This window comes from Hyperoodon ampullatus (assembly GCF_949752795.1).
Source record: "Hyperoodon ampullatus genome assembly, chromosome: 1".
Taxonomy (NCBI): domain Eukaryota; kingdom Metazoa; phylum Chordata; class Mammalia; order Artiodactyla; family Ziphiidae; genus Hyperoodon; species Hyperoodon ampullatus.
Genome location: NC_136914.1, coordinates 223,674,540 through 223,692,940, shown reverse-complemented (window position 1 = coordinate 223,692,940; position 18,401 = coordinate 223,674,540). Strand labels below are relative to the sequence as shown.

At 46.8% G+C, this 18,401-nt stretch overlaps 1 protein-coding gene across 1 annotated transcript in view; it reads left to right on the top strand.

The window, feature by feature from the left end:
- Positions 1–18,401, top strand: part of ADAM12 (ADAM metallopeptidase domain 12) — a gene marked incomplete at its 5' end in the record, with an annotated part of 390,130 nt that overhangs the window by 253,295 nt on the left and 118,434 nt on the right. Inside the window, one exon of the mRNA XM_079699713.1 lies at positions 5,072–5,150. Within this exon, the coding sequence (XP_079555839.1) occupies positions 5,072–5,150 (79 nt within the window). The remainder of the gene's footprint in view (positions 1–5,071; positions 5,151–18,401) is intronic.

Here is an 18,401-nt window from a genome sequence, read left to right as displayed (position 1 = left end):
CCATTGTCCACCCACCTTTCTCAGCTTTCTCAAGGGAACTTTGACTTCCGGCCCCTTTTAAATGAGACAGGCATCTCAGAAAACTTTGACTGCGTGCCTTCCCAGTTTCATCCATGGCTCCTTGGCAGGTCATGGTACCTAAGAGGGATGTGAGTCACGTGTTACCGGGTTTGGGAGAGGATAGCCCTAGACAAAGGGAGAGTGTGCCTGCAGCATTCCCCTCCAATCCAATCATCCACCCATCCACCCACCCACCCATCCATCCATCCGTTATCCCGCTCAGCATGTATTTATCCAGCACCTGGTACAGCGCCTATAGCAGGCACTCAGCAGCTATCCTTGACCAGCCCCCAAAGGCAGCGCCACACAGTAAGAGAGCAAGTTCTGAAGCAAAACCACCTGGATGCCGCCGTATGCAGTGTGACCTTGGGCAGGTCAGCTAACCTCCCTGTCTCTCGGCATCCTTTTTAAGTTGGGATAAAATTAGCAGCTAACCCACAGAGCCAGAATCCAGCAATACGTATAAAGGGCTTATCACAGTGCCTGGGCTCGGGTGGGGTCACAGTGAGCACAGAGCCTTCTTTTGGCTTAAATTCTTGAGGGGATATAGATGAATAAATAAACAGGTGAATAAACAAAATAGGAAACCGAAGGGGGTCTGTGATGTGGAGAATGCTGGTGGTGGAGGCTACTGAGATCAGATGACCTGGAAAGGGCCCTCTGCAAAGATGTTTAAACTCATACCTGTAGGATGGAAAAGAGCCAGCTGGAGGATGGTCCAGGCACAAGGCAGAGCAAATGCAAAGGCCCTAAGGGGGAGAGGGTATGGAATGTTCTAGAACAAGGCAGAAGGTGTGTTGGCTGGTAGAGAGCGAGCCACAAGGAAGGCAGGCATCATGCACTAGGAGGGTGAGGTGGTGAACACTTGGGATTGTATCCAAGTGGGATGGGGAGCCGTTCAAGGGTTTTCCGCGGGGCAGCGGTATGACCCCAGCGTGGGACCTGGACACTGTCACTGCCCTGGGCTCTTCACAGCCTAAGGGAAACATGCGGTGGACCGCCTGGCACTGAGACGAAATCGGAGTCGAGAGGGTTCTGATAGCATTGTGGGGGTGTCCAACTCCCAGTTCCCAGACCCACGGGACGGAGCGTCGGCCTCAGAGGCCAGGCCATGCGGCTTCCCTCCGTCTCCTGTTCCAGTCCCTAGTGGGAAACTGAGGCTTGAGAAAGCTCTGGATTTTCTGAGCTCTCCGTACTGGGGCTGCTGTGGGAAAGGCCGGGTCTCCGTTCTCACAGAGCATCAGCCCCCATCTGGGCTCCGTGTGGGAAGATGTGCCACCCACAGTGGTATCAGTGTCTGAGCTGTCAGTCGGCATTTCTTTTCCAGACTCTGAGGAAAACTCAAAGAGGGGTGTGTCCTTCAGTGTCTTAGCTGTAGGGGGACACTCTCAGGCTGTCCTCAGCAGCCCCCATTTCAACCTCTGTCAATAAAAGGAGACATAGGATAGGACTGAAGAAGTCGCTAGAGCTCAAAGTATGACGGTGCTTGTACTTCTGTTTAAGTGGCATTTGGACACAATGAAAACCAGCGGGGTTCCTTAGGCAGAAATATTCATGGGTCTTTGTCTTACTGGACTGAGTGACATTTTAAAACCTCATCATTCATTTTACTGCCATTAAAGCCCCACATTCTTCGTGTCCACCAGCTCGCTGACTGCCGTCTACCAAATGCTCCTCCTCCCCCATCTCCGGCTTTCCAGCCGGATTTTCCGTGTTTCTCATCTGTGAAGGGAATCACCTTCTCGGACATCATCTTTCAGTTAGAAACCTTGCAATTCTCCGTCTTTGTGCTACAAATTCCTCCTCTTTGTGCTACGGTCTTAGTATTAGGTATTCATATACCTTGATTCGTCCAAAAGGAGGATCCAACATTGTTAGGAACAGAATTACTAAATTATTAATAAGAGATAAGTAAAATAAAATGATTATTGAATAGTAAAGCATTCATAAGTAATCATAATTTCAATTATATTAAATTCTCCTTTTTGCCTTGCTCTGCGATCTTGAGGCTTACTAAGCTCCCTCCTTCACCAAAACCGTTAGGCCTGGACGGGGCCCACCTCACTCAGGCGATGGCTTCTGTCCTGGCTGTCACCTGTGCTCTGGGCACCGGCCACCTGTTGCTCTGCCCGCTGCCCCTCTCTGCCCCCATCTCTCCAGCCTGTCCCTCTAGATGACCCCCTCCGCCTCTTCACACCCCATCTCTCTGCTCTCCTTTATTTATTTTTATTTATTTATTTATTTATTTTGCGGTACGCAGGCCTCTCACTGCTGTGGCCTCTCCCGTTGCGGAGCACAGGCTCCGGACGCGCAGGCTCAGCGGCCATGGCTCACGGGCCCAGCCGCTCCGCGGCATGTGGGATCCTCCCGGACCGGGGCACGAACCCGTGTCCCCTGCATCGGCAGGCGGACTCTCAACCACTGCGCCACCAGGGAAGCCCCCTGCTCCCCTTTAGAACCACCCTCTGGAAAATGTCCATGACCTTCCCTGTCCCCACCTCCTGGGCCCACCCCTGCAGCTGCCCCGCCAAGGTCGCCAGGCTCCTACCCCTTCCTGAAACTCTCGGCCACGTGAAGGACGACCACCAGCTCCTTCTCCAAACCCCCATCACCTCCCCTGCCCGCCCTCCTTCCTCTGCTCCTGACCCTCCGGGCGGGGCTGCTGGCAGTGAGCCCGCCCCAGGGGCCCTGTGACACCCCGAGGAGGGACGCTTAGGAGATGGGAATTCGAGGCCAAAAGCCGCAGGGAGGTTAACCTCCTCCAGCCAGATTAATCTCCTCCTGAGCAGAGGGAAAGGTGAGGGGTGCGGAAGGGTCCGTGAGCTTTGTCAGTGAGTGTGAGAGGCTGTCTGCCTTTTAGATTTCTGGCACTTTCTTCTCAAACACTCGCTGTTAAGTAGAGCACAACTCAGGCCCGCTGTGAGGGTCTAACTGATTTAAACCAGGCATGTCCTAAATAAATCGAAACCCATATAAAACAGGGAGGTGACTCTCAGTTCTGGACTCGGCTGGGGGAGGGTCTGAGAACTCTGACTTTGTAAGAAACGCACTCTCATCTGTTACATTTGCAGCGTTGCCACTTTGATTTCTTCCCTTCCACGTTTATCAGGACTCTGGTTGCAAAACCCAACTGGAACCAGCTGAAGCAAAAGAGAGGGGTTTCTTGAGGAAAAGGAGAGGCAAAGTGGGCCCCCAAGGCAACTGGAAGGTTTCCTCTTTTGTGTCCTTTGTCACAGCTGGTGATGGCTGGGTTTTCCCCCCGGCAGCATCCTCCTACAGCCAGGGCCAGGCCGAAGGAGGCCCTGAGTGCATTTGTGTGTAGCTTTGAGAACAAAGAGGAAAGACCTCTCCTCCAGAAGCCCTAGCTCCAGGCAGGCTGCAGGGAAGCTTGGAGATTGGTTAGCTTGGGTCCCACACTCATCTCGGGACTGGGGGTGGAGCGACCCCAGCAGAAACTAGTGGTGCAAAGTGCATTCCCTGGGCAGGGAGGGCGGACAGCATCATTGCTGTGTGCTGCACCTCCTGCAAAGTCCAGTATTTAAAACAACTCTCCACTCGTTATTGCCCAGACAGATAAAATCCAGAGATGTTTAGAGCTCTTCCCTGCTTCCCACCAACCTGGCTCCCCAGATGCCAGACCCTTGGGTCTCCTGGCCTTGCCATCCTCTGTCTGGAATGCCCTTCTCCCAGCCCTCCTTTGCCTGGCCGACTCCCTCTGTGTTCTCTCTAAAGCCTCCCCCTTTCACTACCCTCCACCTGCTGTGTGTCCGTTCACCCAGTAAGACTCTGTTCCTGCCTCTGTGACAGCCCTCCCCTCACTGTATTATGTTTTGTCTGTCACCTCCCCAGGCAGTGTCCTTATTTATCTTTATATCCCAGCAGCTGGTATAGCACCCAGCACGTAGTCGGTGCACAGGAAATACTTGTGGCAGCGATGTTGAGAAGGATAGAATGTGCATATGGCAGCAGAAATCACAAAATAGTCTAAAACCTAAACAAACTCAGGCTCTGCTGCCATCAGTGAAGATGTAGTAGATTGCACGCAATCTTAGGGTAAATAGAGGTGTTGCTTCTCTACCAAGTCATCTTAGAAATTCAGTATTTCCACGTGTCCAAAAGCATTTTTCCTCACCTTCTACAGCACTGTTTCTAACATTTCATTGTTGTTTTATTTAAATAAATTTATTTATTTTATTTATTTATTTTTGGCTGCGTTGGGTCTTTGTTGCTGCGTGTGGGCTTTCTCTAGTTGCAGCAAGCGGGGGCCTCTCTTGTTGCGGAGCACGGGCTCTAGGCGCATGGGCTCTAGGCCCACAGGCTCAGTAGTTGTGGTTCACGGGCTCTAGAGCGCAGGCTCAGTAGTTGTGGCGCACGGGCTTAGTTGCTCCGCGGCACGTGGGATCTTCCCGGACCGGGGCTCGAACCCGTGTCCCCTGCATTGGCAGGCGGATTCTTAACCACTGCACCACCAGGGAAGCCCCTCATTGTTGTTTTAAACTATCCTTTGACATTTTAATATTGACAGCTGGCTCCCTCACCTGCAGGAGAACTAGCAGGGCCAATATTGTGGGTCCAACATTATTTTTCCAGCGGGTAGCTTAGCTGCTGATTCTAGATAGTGGGGCCTTGTGACTTCCAGAAGAGTGGTTCTCCCAACTCAGAAATCTGTGTGTGCTGTTCATAGCAGGGTGTGTGCATGTGTGTGCATGTGCACGTGTACACACACACCTGTGTGTGTTGGAGGCCTGAGGTGGGAGCGGGTGAGGAGGGCACCACGTGCACTCTGGGGGCCACTGTTCAAAGCACATGCATCTGAATCTCACCTGCCTGAGTCTCATCCTGGTTCTCCCTGGGTAACCTGAGCAGGTGAAGGCCCTATGGGAGCCTCAGCAGGTCATCTATAAAATAAGGAGGGAATCAGATCCATGCCACCCTACAGGCTAGACATCCACAAGCCACATATCATTGCAATTCTACGCTCATCTTTTATGTTGTTTTTATTTTTCCACAGAGGTCTCATTGCCAGCAGTTTCACAGAAACCCACTATCTGCAAGATGGCACTGATGTCTCCCTCATTCGAAATTACACAGTAAGTCATGCATGCCTGGACCACCATGATACTCTGCTATCAGATCTGTGCTTAAACTCTGTAGCTGTTTTATTCTAAGCAAAGTCACAGGCCTAGATCTTTCACTTATACCCCGAGACGAGTTTGAGAATTGCTTACGGTTTAGACATTCCATTATAACTCCAGAAAAACTTGGCTTTGGCCAGGCATGTGCCAGGACAGTCCTTGAAGGTATGGCTTGATTGCAGGCTGACACTGAACCCACCTGCCAGTGACCATGGGATGCTAAGCTGGGCAAATTCTTCCTGGAAACCAAGCCCAAATTAGAGATGGCTCAGAAAGCAGTCACCCCTGGGCTGAACTTGGCTGCATTAAACTTGTAAGTCCCTTAAAGAAATTCAAAGGAAAACTGACTCTGCTTAACCTTTCATAAATGTATCCACCGTGTCCATATGATTCTGTATCATGGTTGTTACTGGAATGTGACATTTATCACCTCTTAGCTTTTCTAGTATCTGAAGTTTTATATGTAACTTAGACAAGATGCTAACTTTATTCATTTATTCCTCTTAACAAACGCTTAGTGTGCTCAGGCCCAGGTGTGAATGTGGGCATTAAAGAGAGTTGCTGCCCTCTGAGGACCAGGATGGTTACTTGTTTTAAACAGCTATGGGTATTCGTTTTAAAAAGAAGAAGCTTAGAGACAGGCTTTACATTTACAACTGAAATGTCAAGTAGCCATTATTGTCGGCAGAATTTTTGTTAATGCCTGACCAAGCTTGGGAGAGTCAAAGAAATCCCTGGGAAGCAGAAACAAATCAGGGATGTAAGCTCAGAGCACTAAGCTGGTGAGTTGAGGTCACGGGACCCCAACGGGCTATTCAGGACCCAGAGAGAGGGCCCTGTGCTTGGGGGTTGGGGCAAAAGAAGTGGGCATCTGCAAATGAGAATCCCACGAAGGCTGGGGCCCCAGAGAGATGCTTCCTCTGTGAAAAAAGGGACAAGTAAAACTTCAGTACAGAGAAGGGGCAACAGAGAGAATTGTCTCCAGGTGTCCTGGATTGAACAAAGATTTCATAAAAAATAGAGAAAGTGAAACCCCAGCTAGCCTCATAAAGTGTATATTTGGAATGGGTGGGCTGGTGTTCAAATTTCTAATACCAGCATAGGAATGGAATTCCCAGTAAATGTTGACCTCAAAACTGGTCCCAAATCAGCAACCCTGCATCCCATGGGCCCAAGCTGAAGTTAACTGAAAACAATTCTATAGGGATATTTCTACAGCCCAGGTTACCTGAGATTCCCACATCAAAAACCAAGAAGAAGAAGAATATTATCAAAGATGACCCAAAGTCAAAATTACAAAACACACGATTAACAAAAGCCAGCGTAAATGACAAGGGAAATGAGAATTAGCTCCTCCAGGAATGCGAGATAATAGGAAAGTCAGAGAAAAATGTGAAATATTTTAAAGAGAACAGAATAGGTCCAATAAAAATTCCAGAGTGAAAATACAGGGAAAAAAAAACTAAAGAAGCACCAGCAATCCTCCCCCTTCTGCTTAAGCCATGGGATGGGCAGTTTGTTTCTCAGTGGTGTCATTAAGGACCAGTTGTTGGTTTTAGAAGGCAGAAGGGACAGTGAATACAGATTTGTCCCTGTTGAGTTTGTGGTGGGACAGCATAGTAAAGGTGTTCAGTAGGCAGATAGCTATATGACCCTGGAGCACAGGATAAGGATGGAGGCCACAAAAGAAGACCTGAGGGTCCATCTCAGATATAAGTAATCATTGGTGCCCTGACTTCACTTGACTTCTTTTTTTTTCTCTTTCTTTCTCCTAAGAGGATGTCATTTATACGCCTTTAGAATTAGCACAAAAGCTCTCCTTATGGTGTAAATTGTTGTTCCAAATAGAAACAGAAAAAAGAGAACCTAGAAATACTTGACAATAGGCTCAAATCCTCCAAATCTCCCTTATAGATGATAGTGAAGGTGCTTGTCGATTACAGACCATCTAGAAGATGTAAGATATTCTTCCAAAGTTACTTTAATAGTTTCACGTTTTCTGTCTCCATCTCCCTGACCAATTTCCTCTTCTTAGGGCATTTTTGGTCCTTTTTTCTCATCTGGGAAGAAAACATATGGTAAGAGAGAAGAAGAAATAGAGGACTAGATAAACGAGGGTCCAACAGCAGCTGGGGCTGTTTGGGACTTGGATTGCGAAGGCTGAAGGCTATAAATCCAGGCATCTTAGAAAACAGCCTGGATGGAAGGGCACTGGAATGTTGATAGTAGTTGTCTCTGGTGGAGACTCTGTATTTTTCTATTTGGGCTGATTGAGGTATATATGGGGTGGTGGGCGGGTTACATTTCTCATCCCCCTCATCTTTCCACGAGGTAACTGTATAGACAGGCAAACACCTACCCCCACCCCCAGACTCACTCCCTCACTCCTCCCCATGGAAGCATCTTCTCAGGGAGAGGAGGGCGGGAGGAAGCAAGCCCTGGCAACCACTGGTCCCTGCTAACTGGGGAGGCAGTAGAGCCCCTGCCTTGGAAAGGCCGTGAGCTAGCCTTGCTGTCTTCCCTCAGTCAAGTGTGGTGAGCCCTGCCGGCCCCTCTGTGGAGTATTCCAAGCAATGGTCTCCTGCAGCACCAGCTTCACCAAGATGGGTCCTCAGGCTTGGCTAATAAGAGCAGGGTGGGGAGATGAGGGGAGACGAGGCTTAGAAATTGCAGGAAGTCTCACTTCTGCCCTGACCTAAGTTGTGTCCTCTGATGGAATATACCAGAAACCCCTCTTTCAGAAGTAGTGAAGCTCGTAGTGTATTTTGATCTTCATTGGACTCTTTGAATCTTTCTTCAGTAGGTGAACCAACTGGAGGCTGAGTTAATTGGCACCCTGAAACCTCCAGAAACAGCAAGCATATATCGCTTTTACAATTAGAAAAACAATGACTTTTCTCGTAATCTGGGGCCACCTTCCCCCATTCCTTTGAGTGCCTGTTCTGAGCTGTCAGCCATGTTACTGTAAAGATGGGTGAACAATCTCGTTCACTAAAGAAAACCTTTAGCCCTAGACAGCCCATCTTCCAGCAGAAACCCTTTAAGGGGAGCTCAGGGCCTCATATTGTCTTTCGTGGTGAGGAGACAGATGCAGCTTTGGAGGTTTTGTTTCTACTGAATCAGGCTGGGAAACAAAAAGAAATGTGCTGATTCATCCCCTTTTCCCCCAAAGTCAGCACACGATGGATTTCCCTAAATTTAAAATTATATATAAAATAAGAACCACTTTTTCGCTAGCATCTTTCTTTTTAAAATTTAATCTCTCAACCATCAGTGTAAGCTGGTTGACAAGCAAACTAGTGGCTGATTTTAATTTTGGAATTGATCCCCTGTCTTTTATCTCTCTATTATCCTGACAGGATGAAATATTTGTGGCTTAAGCCTTTGCTGGCCACATCTAAGGGGAAGATTATGTCTTATACTGTCTCTTTTAATAAGGCCTGTGGGAGACAATGCCCATGATGTTTATGCTATCTATATCCCAAAAGACAACTCTGAGAAAGGCCAGAATGCCCTCCAGAAAGTCTCCTAAACGTTGCCAGTGCTTTGGTCCAAACACATCCTTCTATTACATGCATGTTAACTGAGCATTCCTATTGTGCCAGGCCCTGTGACTCCCACTGACAATAAAAACAGACAGGAGACCCACATGGAGCTGGAGGGTAGAGACTGACATTATTCCAAGAATCACAGACCAAATTAAAATCTGTGCTGAGTGCACCAAAGGAAAGGCAAAGGGGCCTAATCTAGTCTGAGGAATCATGGAAGACTTCATGGAGGAAGGAACATGTGAACCAAGATCTGAAGTTTAAGGAGGCATGAACCAGAGGATGGGAAAGGGAAGGACATTTCTGGCTGATGCCAACTTTTACTTGGAAGTGGGGAAATGTCGACAATTTGACAGGGACCAGAGTATGTAGGACTTGGAGGCCAAGGTGACAATTTGGTTGTCATGGAGGAAGATGGGGAAGCCATTAAAAAGTGTCAACCAAGGGGCTTCCCTGGTGGCTCAGTGGTTGAGAGTCCGCTTGCCGGTGCAGGGGACACGGGTTCGTGCCCTGGTCCGGGAGGATCCCACATGCCGCGGAGTGGCTGGGCCCGTGAGCCATGGCCGCTGAGCCTGCGCGTCCGGAGCCTGTGCTCCGCAACGGGAGGGGCCACTACAGTGAGAGGCCCGCGTACCGCAAAAAAAAAAAAGTGTCAACCAAGGGGATGTCATATCTAGGGATAGACTTTGGAAGATTCCACTGGCTGCAGCTTGAAGGTCATCAGAGGGGCAAGAGCAGAGATCCAGCGAGGTCAGGCCGTTGGGTCTCATGGAAGAGCCCAAAGCCCGGGTAAGAGGAGATGGCTGCTGAGACCAGGGGCATGGAGATGGGGAGAAGGAAAAAGATCTGACCTTCTACACCTGAAGGGTTCCATTTGTTGTATGTGTTTCTCATTCAAAAAATTTATGAAAACATTTGCTATAATAGATGTCCAAAGGGGACCTTCAATATTAACTGAGGCTGGACCATCAGACAGGCATGAAATCCCATATCTTGATCAAAAGTATTGTTTGACTGACATCCCATTCATTTCCACGGCAAATGTGTTTCCTATCACAAAGGAGTAGAACCTTCTACAATCGGCTAGGACTGAACATGTCAGGGCAAATGGGTATTAGAGAGTCAGCCACATCCCATCTCTGCTAGAGAGCATCTGAAGAGGATGGAAGATGATTCTGGGGGTAGGAGGGAAGGCAGAGACCATTCCCGTCTCGTACAGGTACCAGGTATGAGCTAGGCCTGTTATCACATTCTTAAAAAGTGATTTAAAATGGACTTAACTTCCCTAACATCTCCATACTCTCTGCATGTCTAGTTCATCCGCTCTTCCGGGCTTGCCTCTGTCTCAGAAGGCTGCTCCGTCCTCCCACTGGCCAAGGCACTACGCACTCCCTCTTCCCCTCAGGTCCTCGCCGTGTCCTGTGTTGATTTCCACCTTCACAGCCACCTTACCCCCCTTCCTGATCCGCTGACATACCTGCTGCTGCAGCTCAGCTCCTCCCTTCTCCTCGGCTGGAAGACTGTCATGGCCACCTGACATTTCTCCCCACTTCTCATCTCACCTGTGTTTAATCCAGCCACCACTTCTGCCTACGTGATCCTTTTAGAGCATCTTTTTCTATTTATGCCATTCCCTTTTGCACTTGTGTTTCAGTCCTCACAAATCATCAAGAGCTTCCTCAATGCCTCCTTAATCAAGTCCAAAGTTCTGAGACCAGTATGCCCATTCCATCATGGTGACATACCTTACCTTTTCATGCATGCGTTCATTCACTCATTCATTTATACACCCATTCACCAACAAATGTTTGTTGAGTGCCCAATGTAACATGAAGTAAGCACCAACAACGTGCCAGGCATTGTGCAAAGCGCTTTGCATACATTTTGTTGTTTGATCCTCACAATAAATCAGTTTTTGCTATTTTTACACCCAGATGAGGAAGCTGAGACATAGAGGGCTTGAGTAACTAGACTAAGCCCCCAGCTAATAAGGATTCAGACTCACACGGCCTGGGTCTAGAATCTGAGCTCCTAACCACTATAATGCAGACAAAACACTGGAGTGTGTCTGTTGTATGTCCATGGCCGTGCTGCTTGTGTTGTGGAATTAGTATATAAAACTGTAGCGAGGTGGATTCAGGAACGGGCTGGCGTTTGTTTGCAAAGAGAGAGACCCAGCAGGTACTTCTTGGGGAGAGCAGAGGATGCTCTGCTGACCTGTTGTCCTGGGATACGGGGAGGGGCAGACAGCCCTCTGGGAATTTGCTGAGTGCGTCACTCTGAAGTCCCGGGGAACTGAGCAAGGTCTAGTGCCACGTGGCGGTGTGCAGGAGGGAGGGGGACACATTCCCCATCCTCAAGGAACATACCGTCTGGCCACAGACCACACGATGCACCCGTGGCAAAGATGCTTTAGGAGCCAAGCAATGGAAGAGCCAAATCCACGTGGAATGTGCAGTGAGTTCCCAGAGGAGCTCCAGGTGTGGTGACTTTCCTTCTGTAAAGGTGTCAGGAGAGGCTCCGGGACAGCCTTCTGTCTGGAAGCAGTGTGTGTAGAGGGTGGGTTCAGAAGCCAGGGAGGCAGGCTGCCCAGGCTAAAATCCCAGCTTGAGCCCTGAGCCAGCTGGGACCGTGAACACGAAACAGACACTGAACCTGGCGCACAGTCAGGCTTCTAGAAAACTGAGCCCGTTGTAGCCACTGCTCTGCCTTGATAATGGATTCACAGCATCTCTTAACTACCCTGGACCATCCGTTCCTTCTGAAGTCCTTCATGTGTCGGGATAATAGGAGGAGAGGGAGCTGTGGGCAAGAAAATGGTCCATGAGCTCTGCCGGACGCCAGGCTCCGAAGGCACGTGTCTCTGACCCCGCGCCCACCAAGCCCCTCAAGTCCCTCCCGCTCCTGTTCATCTATCTACACAGTCCCGCACGACAGCCAAGAAGCTTGAGAGCTGTGAGTTAGGAACTAGTGTGGCGGTGTAAGAAAACCACACTCCCTGCTCTCTAAGGGGTCAGCTTTTCTCACACGTGTTCATTCATTCATTCGGCAAACATACACTGAGCCGGGGTCCAGTGCAGACGGAAATAGACAGGCAGAACATAGCGCTTACAGCATAATGGGTTTAAGTACGTGTCGTCATATCCCAGATCTGTGACAAGGACATACATTTCACAGGTTGATTCGATCCCTGAGACCCCGGGCAGCAAGTGTCGATCACGTTTTACAAATTAAAAATAGAGACGGAGTCTCAAAGCATAAGACTTCCAACTCCAGATCGGTCCAGCACTCTCACTATGGCAGCCATGTGTTTCCCGGCCCAGGTTACAGGGCACTCCCAAGGATCGGGAACACAATTTGGTAAGCTGCATTCTCTCCTGCCGAATGCCAACACCGCAAAGTAACATGAGCGGCCCTTGAGGTTGGTCCTTCCTAATCTTTTAAGCAGACACGGTTCTTGTTAGAGCTGGGAGCAGACATGGCCTAGGGAGCATGGGTGTGCTGACTTACTTCTCAACAATCCATCCTGTACACTCTCAGGGGAAAGCGTAATGTCACTCAGTCAGAAACACACAGGGCTGCAAAGTCACTTCTTCCTTTGCTTGAATGCACTGGAACCTTTTTTCGGTCTCAAGCAAACCCTTGGTATGTGGAGGCCTGATGCTCCGTACAGGGGAGGAAAGGCTGGACCGTAGGTGTGCTGAAATGCAGGTCAGCAGCTCAGGCACACACGCACATGCACGTGTGCACACACACACACTCACTCACCCGCACACCCCTCCTATCTGCAGATATTTCTGAGTCTGGAAATGACTTTACTTTCCTCGGATTCCCTGAGTGATGAGGCTCTGCTGTACTTGAAAGAGTATTCTGTCCAAGTTTGGATTTTAGGTGATAACTTTTCATCGCGAGGGCGCATGTTCACAGCAGCAAGATGTGGAGAGAAGCTGTCCGGCCTGGGGACGAGAGACTTGACCTTTAGTCCCTGCTCTGCCATGAACCAGCTCTGTGACCTTAGACAGTTATTTAACCAGTCAGGGCCTCCGTTTCCACAACTGTTCAGGGAAGGTTGGTCTTGGACGGCCTGAAGTTCCCTTCCAGCTAGAACACTGTGTGATTCAAATGCTACATCAAGACAGTTTGTCACATTGCATATAGCAGGGGAGGCCCTTTAAAGTTCCCAAGGAAAAGAACATTGAAAATAATTTTTGCTCAGCTTACTCCCTAATGGAATTTGTCTGCTCACAGGTCCTTTTTAATCATGAGGTCAAGCCACTTTTGTTAGCAATTTAACATATAAAGTTCCTTTCTTTCTAGTCCACTGAGAGTTGGGTAACAGAATTTTTATTTTACTTCCCGTATGGCATAGAGTTGAGGGCTACTATTTTCAAGCTCAAGTGTTCTTATTCTATATCCTCTTCCCCACCATTATATTTGATTGATAGTATTAAACAGAAGGAGAGTTTATTTTACCGGAGGGGGGAAATGCATTAGGTTAAGTAATAAGTATATAAAATAAATGGTTAGAGGTTTTGTAAAGGAAAAGATGTAATTTTGTGGTTATGCATGTTTGGGACTATTTTCTCTTATGTTTTGCTGGTAGAAAGAGAATGTATTGGATCAGCAGAACTAGGCCAAGACGGCTGTGCAAATAAGATGATGTCTTGTTCAGCCACGTCTTTAGAGACATGAGCATGAGAGAAAGAAAGAGATGGTATGGTTTGACTCTCTTGAGGCAGTTGGGAGGGGATGCAGCTGGGGAGGCTTGCAAGGGTAATTGTTGTGATCGACAGATCCAGTGGGCCCTGGGGCCCAAGACCTCCAAGGCATGATGGATGCCTGCATCTCTCAGAGGTGTGGCCACATCCAGATCCAACAGGCCACATGTTTGCGAATCTACAAGGCCCGGCAGGTTCCTGCCTGTTAACATCAGTCTGTAGGAGGCAACCTGGCCCTCAGATATGGGGACACACACTCACCTGGAGACTTTGCTGAGTGGGCACTGCTGGCCCCCAGGTGATGCTGCCTGCACTTCTCTCTCTCGACCCTGGCCACCACCAAAGGGGATCAAGCCCCCCAGAGGAGTAGGAACGTACATCTCCTCCACTCCGCATGGTCAAATTCCCCAAGCAGTTATGTGACACCTCGTGTGATGAGTCTGTCTCTCTGATTTGTCAATTTATCTATATGATGACTTCTATATTATAAAAACCAAATCACATTTGTCTAAACATTTAGTTAATCATATTGAAAAAAACAAAACTTCATGAGATTGCAATTGTCCTGGAGGATCTGGAATTTGGAGTTCTAGTAATAGTCCAGAGTGAGCAATGGGCTTGCTAGTCAGCTGTCTGAAGGTGAATAGAAGGTAGTTTTAGAGCTAAGAAATGAGGTGTTAACTCTGGTACTGACTAAGAGAGTTGGGGTTGTTTAAGGACCAGAGTACAAGAGCTAGGATCCACCCGCTCCTCTTGTTTTTCTTCACCCCCTCCTCTTTTATAAGCAATAATTCAGCCCAGTTGTTGAACTGGAAATTAATTTTATACTAATTTGTTCTCAGCTCATTCTTTAATAAGCTTATGTTTCTGGGTATTTAATTTGAAAGCACATTTGATAAGTAATCTATTAAAAAGTAAATCGACCCTGAGAATCAATAAGTTTGAAATTTCAAAGGTTGATCATTAAGACTATTGTCACCATTTGGTTTTTAATTTTTTAACCAATACTTGGTTTCCTATAGCAATATTTCACAGTTATCTAAAATGGAGCAAAGTATTAAATGTACAAGACCCTCAAAGATGAGTAGGTCAAAAACCAGTGATGCTCGTTCCCCCAGGCAGCCTAACTTATAACACCAGCTGGGTCCCTTCACTTCCTGAGTCATCTCAGCTCCAACATGTCTGCTGGGTTCCCAGGGCTGAAATCCCCCCACCCTGTGCAGAGGGGACCAGGCCGCTCTGATGCCCTGGGGCATTACACTCCAGCTACACAACCTCCCCATGTTTAGAGGATTGTTGTCATGACTCCCTTAAGTACGCAAAGCTAGTGTTACCTAGAGAGGGGAACCATGGGGCCTTTCAAAAGTTACTTCCCATGGAAACCGAAGAGGCAGGCTGGCAGCAAGGGTCCCCCATGACCTGGCTGGATGCCTGGCGGCTGGCTGGGCAGTGTCCCCCAGGACTATCCCTCGTGCCCCCTTCCCTGGGCCATGTGCTCACTGAAGAGGACACCCTCGCCAGAGGAGAAATGGGGCAGTGAGTCTGCCTCCGCGCCTGAATCTCCCAGCCAAGCAGACAAAGCCCCTCCCTGAGCTGTCCCCCTCCGCCACTGCCCGTGTTTGCGCATGTGCTTCCCCTCTGTGGGCAATCCCCCCTCCCGCCTCTGTCTCTGGCCACCAGGCCACCCCACTCCTCAACACTGTATGGGGGTCAAAAAGGAGGCCCAGAAAATGTCATTATTTCCAGCTGGTAGAGTCAACAACATAAAAAATCCAAGCTATGCTACAAATTGTTAAGCTGATAAGATGGCCCAGCAGGAGTCTGTGATACAAGATCAACTTGAAAAAATAAAAAAGCTTTCCTTTACATTAAAAATAACCGTGTATAAGATGTAATAGATAAAAAGACCCTATTTATGATATCAACAAGCCTCTACAATGCCTAGACATAAGCCAAGTGAAAACTTTCCAAAGCCGTTCAAAAAAAAAACATCTAAAACTAGGCAGAAGGACATAACAATGGCCTTATTATGTGGAGAGACATACCGTGTATATGAATAGAAAAACTTCTTATTTGAAAACTACAAATCCGGACTAAAATGACCTCTACATTCAAATTAGTCAAGCTGAAATCTCAAAGGATTCTTGCAGAGCTTAAAATTTGATCCTAAAATTCACCTGAAAGAGAAAATAGGCAATAATACTGTAGAAACTTCTGAAGAAAAAGCAGTATCAAAAGAAAACTCACTCTCAACAAGGTTGCCAAGACAAATTGGGGAAAGAATTCTTTTCTAACAAATGGTTCAGGGCACCTGGATATCCACATGCAGAAGAGTGAAATTGGAGCCCTACTTTAAGCATATAAAAAAATTAATTCAAAGTGAATCAAACATCTAAATGTAAGAACTAAACCTATAAAACTCTTAAAACATAGGTGTAAGTCTTTATCACCTTAGGTTAGGTAAGGGTCTCTCAGATATGGCACCTAAAGCATAAGCAACCAAATTAAGAAAATAGAGAGCTTGGACCTCATCAAAATGATCAGCTTTTGTGCTACAAAACACATCAAGAAAGTGAAAAGACAACCCACAAAATGGGAGAAAGTATTTGCGAATCATATCTCCAGTAAGGGTCTAGAATCTAGGGTATATAAAGAACTCTTCCAACTTAATAAAAAGACAAAAAAAAAAAAACAATTAAAAAATAGGCAAAGGATTTGAATAGACGTCTCTCCAGAAAAGATGCATAAATGGCCAATAAGCACGTAAAAAGATGTTCAATGTCATACGTTATTAGGAAAATGAAAATCAAAACCACAGTGAGACGCTACTTCACATATACTAGGATGGGTGTAATCAACATCATAGACAATAACAAATGTGGGTGAGGATGTGGACAAGTTCATACATTCATCCCATACACTGAGAATGTAAAATGGTTCAGCTGCTTGGGAAAAATTTGGCAGTACTTCAGAATGTAAACAGAGTCACCATAAGATCCAGCAATCCCACTTACAGATATATAACCATATACCTACCCATAGTGTATACCCAAGAGAACCAAAAAAATATGTCCACACAAAAACTTGTACATAAATGTTCATGGCAGCATTATTCATAATAGTCTAAATGTGGAAACAGCCCAAATCCCCAGCAACCGATGAATGGGAAAACAAAATTTGGTATATCCCTACAATGTCATTTTATTCAGCAAAAAAAAAAGGAATGAAGTACTAATACTTGCTACAACATGAATGAACCTTGAATACATTATACTAAGTAAAGGAAGCCAGACACAAAAGGCCACATTTTGTATGAGTCCACTTAATGTGAAATGAAATGAAATGAAATGAAATGAATAGAATAGGCAAATCCATAGAGACAGGAGGTAGTTTAGTGGTTGCCAAGGGTGGCTAATGGGAAGTGTCTGCTAATGGGTGTGAGGTTTCCTTTTGGGGTGATGAAAATGTTTTGGAATTAGATGTGATGGCTGCACAACATTATGAAGGTACTAACACCCATAATAGTATGCTTTTAAAAGGTGGATGTTATGGTATGTGAATTTAATCACAATCAAAAAAGAGAACTTGCTCTGATATCAAAATGTTCCTATAGAATAACAGGAATTAAAACAGTGTGGTGTTGGCTCAGGAATGGACAGGTGGAGGTTTGCCTCCGTGGACCAGCACAGAGAACATGGAGATGGAGCCACATACATATGTGGGCATTCGATGTCTGACAAGGTGACATTTCAAATCAGTAAGAAAAGGAAAATGGTGGTGAAGAACAGCTGTCTCTTAGTTTGTGGGGAAGGTTGGATTCCAACCTCATACAAGAATGAATTCCAATTTAGATTAAAGAACTAATTAATTCTAAGTAATAGAAGAAAATAAGAGAGGACATATGTATAACGTTGAAGAGAGCCATCTTAAGCAATACACAATATGCATAAATTTGATTGTATAAGAATTGGAAACTCTTGTAATAAATACAATAAAAGATATCGTAAGTCAGTTAAGAAGACATTTCTCACATAATTAACATCCTGAATATATAAAGAACTTCCAGAATCAATAAGAAAAAGTCAAAATAACAAATGTTCTGCAGCACTCCCTTCCTGTAATTGCCTTTTCAGATGATCCCAAAATTTTGTCCTCTGTTCAGTGACAAAGAGATCACCTTGGCCCCTTTTTCATGATATGGGATTTCCCTGGCCACTCAATCCCATCCGGCCCTCTTTCTTACCAAAGTCAAGGTGGTCTTTGGAATGTTGTCCCTGTCGGGCAGGACAACTGGACACCCTGCCCTGCCCTGGAAAAAGTGATTAACTGTGGTCCTGATTGAAGGAGATGTGTGCTGAGGCTGAAACCCCAGCGTCCACTTCTCCTGTCCCTTAGAAGACGCAGCCCTTTGCCTCGGGACTGCATGCCGCTGGCATTCAGAGGCCTTGAATGAGCAACACTAAGTGCACTTAGCGTTTCTTGCCAGCCAGCCACTTAACTGGGGCTGCAACATAATATTTGTTCAACAATAAAATTAACCTTGATTCCGGACAGATATCTATCTTCACTAAGGACGTGTCTGTGCTGTGGTTTCTTTTTGCAAGTGACATTATTAAAGAAATGGAATATTGCAGGCATGTCACCCAAGGACTTTTGTCTTAGGGGACCTTCCTATTTTTCTCTCCTGCTAAGAGAGTCTTTCTGCTCTCAATTGGGCAGTTCATGGAGGTACCCGCTATCTCTCCTCACCCCCTTCCTCTCATAGCCTTTTCTGTTTTCATAAGCCATAGATTGGGCCTCATTTTATTGCATTTCACAGTGTGCTTAAATACCCCACACGGTTCCTCATCTCATTACAAAAGACAATTTGTAATGCGGAAAATCACACAATGTGATTTGTTCAGCTGCTGGAGTTTGTAAAACCTTCCACATCAGGGCTT